The sequence below is a fragment of the Haliotis cracherodii genome, unplaced genomic scaffold (genome assembly GCF_022045235.1).
Source record: "Haliotis cracherodii isolate W230 unplaced genomic scaffold, xgHalCrac1.p SCAF_4, whole genome shotgun sequence".
NCBI classification, from domain to species: Eukaryota; Metazoa; Mollusca; class Gastropoda; order Lepetellida; family Haliotidae; genus Haliotis; species Haliotis cracherodii.
Window position 1 is genome coordinate 40,649,777 of NW_027266297.1, and position 6,000 is coordinate 40,655,776.

A 6,000-nucleotide genomic window follows, 5' to 3' on the forward strand; every position below is an offset into this window, starting at 1 on the left:
CTCGTTGTAAGAGGCGACAAACAGGATCGGGTGGTCAGGCTCGCTGACATGACTGATGCATGTCATCGTATCCCAGTTGTTTAGATCGATGTTTAAGATGTCAATCACTGGATTGTGTGGTCCACACTCGATTATTTACAGACAACAAACAAACATAACACATATTAATGTGGAATTTGGTTCAGGTCGTAGCCGTCGTTGCAAGTTTGATTAAAACAATTCAAAATCCACTTTCTTTGTTGACTCAACTTTAATTTCTCAATCTAGCATTTAATCTAAATGAACAGGGCAATGCCAGACATTTACACGTCACCGATTACGCCATCATAGTAATCCTAACCAGTAAATGGTCGATCGACCTTTGAGCATTGCCCGATCTGAAAGCATAAGAATCGTGACCGATGCTGTCTAACCAAGTTCTCCAAGTACATTTACATTAGCATTTCTCATCTCTTTAACTTATTTTGAGCTGTTATGATATCTGTTGCATATATTGAAGCATACATCAGCAAAGCCGTGATACATCGTGGTCACGTGCTGTGGTTCAGATCAGCTGATCCACTGTTTGTGTATCGCGTCAGCAATTACTTGCAAAGGCGTATTCGATTGGATTGACTAGGAACTTGTTTACATTTAATGTCGGTCAACCCACGAAGGGTCATAACTGTTATGTTTTTGTTCACTGGAAATGAAATCATCCTCTCCACTGAAAAAGAAAGGTGTGTGTATGCCTGAATGTTTTATTTTGAGATGACTAGTGCATTAGAAAGGTTTTATATCATGCTGGTGAGTTAACGGTATGTAGTCACCATCTAACCGATCATGCCCAACACTGCAGCTGTCATCAAATCTAAATCATTTGTACAATCAATATATATTTAACTATGTGGAATGAGGTAACATCAGGGATTAACCTACTTCTAATGTTAATAATTTAAAACAGATCCTAAGAAACTGTTTCGTTAGTATATGCATCAATATGTTTCTGGCACGCTTCCAACCACACGGAGAACGATCTTCAGCACAACGTTGTTGAAAGTACGCATTGTCACTATATTGGAAATTAGATGTTAGTTCATGTCTAAAATAATTTTCTAAGATTCATCTGCAGCTACACAAAGCAGATTATATAAGGATACCTGGACAAAACCCCTACTATGTCGTTCATTTGATGTTCTTGGGAGGGATTGTTTGTTTGTTTGTTGTTTAACGCTGCACTCAGCAATATTCCAGCTATATAACGGCGGTCTGTAAATAATCGAATCTGGACAACATAATCCAGTGATTGATGTCATGAGCATCGATCCACGCAATTGGGATACGATGACATGCATCAACCAAGTCAGCAAGCCTGACCACCCGATCCCGTTAGTCGCCTCTTACGACAAGCATAGTAGCTTTTTACGACAAGTATGGGTTGCTGAAGACCTTTTCTACCCTGGATCTTCACGGGTCGGTACAAGTGGTTCAGTGACACCACAGATCTTTGGTTTAGAGTTCGAATCCCAAATTCGTGATTTGTCAGCAGTCTATCCATGCTCAAGCTTTTTCACAAAGCGGTAAATATACGGTTTATGCCATTTCGGGCCCACATTGAGACCTCCATGATATAACTGAACTTCTGTTCAAAGCGGCGTTAAGCCGAACTCACTTAGGAGATATGCCTATAGTGTTTCCAACTTAGAGCTGGGTTAGGTGTTGATTTAACTGCGCTAAATTGAATTTGGAACCGAATGGGCAGATTTAATGTTAATTTTGAAGTATCGAATGGAATAGATACCCGATTTTAGTCTTATTTTCAGAATCAATCATTCATCAGAGTCATGGTTGAATTAATAATAATGATTAGCGTTAACTATACATACTTTGACTTGTTAAAAGTCATATTTGAGGCAGTTTGACTATTTAATGTCAACATAACGTTTTCGCACTCGATAAACATGCAGCGCGGGAAGTCCCTACGGTGACTGGTCAAATTGTTCCATACGTGAAAATATCCGGCAATAGCAATCACCTGGGCTTGCCCTCATCTGGTCTACACCTTATATCGCCTACACCTCATATAGCCTTCACTAAATACAAATGGTTACTTCCACACCCCTGTTGTGTAGAATGGTACTCTGACCATTAACCCGTTAATGATTCCATTCATTAATATGAATTAATGACCTGAGTACTTGGGCCTTTGAGCTAATCCGATGTTTTCATAGTGGTATCTGATCCTTGAGTTTGTTTTGACTGTTTATACAGGATTACTGTTATAATCCACTTTGACCATTTAACAGGTCTACTCATCTCAAAAGTTTTGTAAATATGTATACATTACCTTACCTGATATAATCAAATCTGAGCATTTTAACAGGTCTACTCAGGTAATACTAATCTCCATATTTCTGACCGAGCTGACGAAGATGTTCCTGCCACGATGCCGTCCTTTGCAAGTGTCCAGGCTGCTCTCTACCAACACCGCTCCAAGTCCATCCCACCTCTCCCAGAATCAGGAGCCGCTGTCGACCTTCAAGAACCCTGGACCAAGAATGAAGATGGAAGAGACTTCCTGTGCATAGATGATGGTGCTGATGATAGACTGTTAGTGTTTGCGACAACTGAGATGTTGGAGATCCTTACTGAGCAGGACACTATTTGCATGGATGGGACATTCGTCTTGTGCCCCAGCTTGTGGCTGCAAGTGTACACTATCCATTGCCTTGTGGATGGCAAGATGTTCCCAGTCACCTTTTCCCTACTCCCCAACAAGACCAAGCAGACCTATGTCCGACTGTTCACCTTGCTGAAGGATGTTGTTGTAGACCTCTTTCCAGACATAATCCAGACAGACTACGAAGCAGCTGTCATCATCTTCCCATCAAGTTCCGTCAGGGATGTTTTTTCCACAACGCCCAGGCTCTGTGGAGACAAGTTGTGGACAGAGGCCTGGCCTGAGACTACACCGACAACCCAGCAGTGCAGACCCACATCAGAAGAGCTGTAGCGTTGCCGCTTCACCCCTAGCTGAAGTCCAAGATGCCTGGATTGAAGTGATGGAGCAAGGACCGGATGGGCAGCAGATCACCAGGTTCAACGACTACGTCACCAGCACATGGGTGGACTTCAATGCCACGTTCCCTCGAGCCCTGTGGAATCAAGACGAGAACACCGGTCCACGCTCCAACAACCATCTTGAAGGTTTCCACAACAGCCTGAAGAAGAGAATGCCGAGAGCCCATCCCGTCATCTTCCAGTTTGTCAAAGAACTCAAGAAGATCGAGACAGCAGATAGACGGTCAAGAAGGCAGATTGGACTGGGTGGTGCCATGAGACCTCGTGCTCGTGTTGACAGAGACCGAGATGCAAGGATCGAGAGACTGAAGCAGCAGCTTGCTACTGGCAGAAGATCAGGGATCCAGTTTCTGGATGCAGTTGGACATTTCATCAAATTACAGTAATTGTGCAAGTAATGATGTAGTGCTAATGTTATAAAACATGAAGATGATGGATATGAATGTACAGTGCTATGATAATACATGTGTATTTATGATATTTGATGTTGTGAAAATATTTGAGTTGTGAAGATAAATGTACAGTGCTATGATAATACATGTGTATTTATGATATTTGATGTTGTGAAAACTTTTGAGTTGTGAAGATGATCTCATATACAAAATGAAATTACAGTAGCAAAAGTCATTTTCATTCTTTGTTATCTTGTTGGAAGAGTTCATTTTACTTAAGGGATTAGGGTACAAGTGTGATGTGCACTCATCCATAAATTTGTTTTGATAGTAGTGTAGGCGATATGAGGTGTAGGCGAGATGAGGTGTAGGCGATATGAGGTGTAGGCGAGATGAGGACAGGCCATCACCTGTACCAAAGTGCTACGCGTATGGTTCTTATCATTTTAAATATATATGGTGAAAGTTGAAACTAAGATAACACGATATTGGAATAGATTATTCTGATAAAGTTATAATTATCAATATTTTTTTAAGTTGTAATCATTGGGTACTTTTTAACTAAATCACCGGTAGATGCGGGAGGAAACGTGTATATGAACGTGTGTGTGTATTGTGTTTTGTTTTAGCCAAGTTGGCGGACGTTTCCTAGCGAAAACGTATATAACGAACAACTTATATAACAAACTGATTTCTCCGGTCCCCTGTAGTTCGTTATATCCAAGTTCTATTGCAGTTGTTTTGACAGCGATTTTTATTAATTCAAGTTTCATACGAGTCAGAATTTCCTATCCTATTTCAGGAACCCTCCGAAGGTCACTCCTGACTTGGCTGTCTGCGTGAACGCTCATCATCAGTAAAACCAGTCCAAAGATAGTGTGGGCGACATTATTGAACTCTGTTGCTGTATATTGCCTTTATCAGTCTCCGTGATGAATATTTAACTTTAATGATTATACTACCAGTCTACTCCAACAGCAGACGACCAAAGGTTACTCCACACAGCGACCAGGTGGCCCTATTACATGGAGCAGACGGCAGATCTTCGATGATAACTGTAATCACCTGTCTGCGGCCCTACTTTCTTCCCGAACCAATGATCGCTCGACTGGACTATTTCAGCCACGTCCAGTTTTAGTACTGAAGATATAAGATTCGAATAAAACCTAAACTGTCATTTTGTTCATATTGAATCAGACATACATCCTAGGGCAGCGAGCCTGTCCACCCGATCCCGTTAGTCGCCTTTTACGACAAGCATAGTCCCCTTTTACGGCAAGCATGGGTTGCTGAAGACCTATTCTACCCCGGATCGTCACGGGTCTAGAGTAAAAAGGAGCCCCATAGATTTGAAAGCACTTCTTAAAAATAATTATAATTATATTTTTTCAAGGGAACCTTTCCCCTTCTGCCGTTTTATAGAAGGAAACTAGACTTGGTTTAGTTTGATCTCGCCTATCTTTATAATATATCTCTATAGTCATATTATATATATTGGAGATATTCTTTTTACTAGGCAAGTCTAGATCAAATTAAACATAGTCTGGTTTCCTGTATATATTCAACAGTCATGGCGCACTGGACTAGGAGACCCAGTGAGATGAATCTGTGGAAATCTAGACTTGCTTCATTTAGAGCTATATCATTATAGTAAGGGCTGGGCGGAAGGGAAATAGTATGGTTCAGGGACTATGTGACAATATTCACGTGTATCGGTGCAGGGAGATAGGGTGACTTCCCAGTACTCCGGACAGTGCAGTTCCTGGTGAAATCAGGTGGTCATCAGGACTGACACATTTTCAGATTGAACAATAATAATAACAACAACAGGCCATTTATATTGCGCAATTTTCACACCACGCAGGGTCATAGTCAAACCCATATTATCAGCCCGGTCACTGGATCAGTGTGTACTCAAAAATCATTCTCTGCTCCCCGAGGAGTATACAACCCAAGCTGCCTGTTAGGTGCCATTTCATCCTAGCGGTAAGCATTCCCTGCTTGGTGAACAGAGGCACATTTCGAACGAAGTCACTTGCCCATGGCGACGCCACATGTGTTACATGTGCTTCTGTGTGGGGCCGGATCCAAACTCTCAGGAACACGATCATCCAAGGACGCACCTGATTTGTGACAAGTGCGCAGTGCACGGGGCCAAGCAGGACGATTGTCAAATAATGGTCAATGGAATGGAGGCGCTTGCGTGTCTTCATATCTTAAGGAACAGCGTATTGGAGTTTCAAAATGTATGAGTGAGTGAGTGAGTGAGTATGGTTTTACGCCGCTTTTAGCAATATTCTAGCAATATCACGGCGGGGGACACCAGAAATGGGCTTCACACATTGTACCCATGTCGGGAATCGAATCCGGGTCTTCGGCGTGACGAGCGAACGCTTTAACTAGGCTACCCGACCGCCCCTCAAAACGATGACCACTAGAAATTTCTGTTGTACATTCTCCCCCGTATCCTTGTCGTATCCAGAAATCTGAAAACTTATGGCAATAACCAAACTCATCAATCGTCTTGAGACCTAACCGTTTCTAGCTT

The 6,000-nt window shown here is 42.1% G+C and overlaps 1 protein-coding gene across 1 annotated transcript; it reads left to right on the top strand.

The window, feature by feature from the left end:
- The first annotated feature begins 3,041 nt into the window (after positions 1-3,041).
- On the top strand, positions 3,042-4,616 carry LOC139479418 (uncharacterized). The gene is made up of 2 exons (XM_071262269.1): positions 3,042-3,442; positions 4,255-4,616. Exons 1-2 carry the CDS (start codon positions 3,042-3,044, stop codon positions 4,310-4,312), a joined length of 459 nt encoding a protein of 152 aa, XP_071118370.1. The 3' UTR covers positions 4,313-4,616.
- Positions 4,617-6,000: the final 1,384 nt, after the last annotated feature.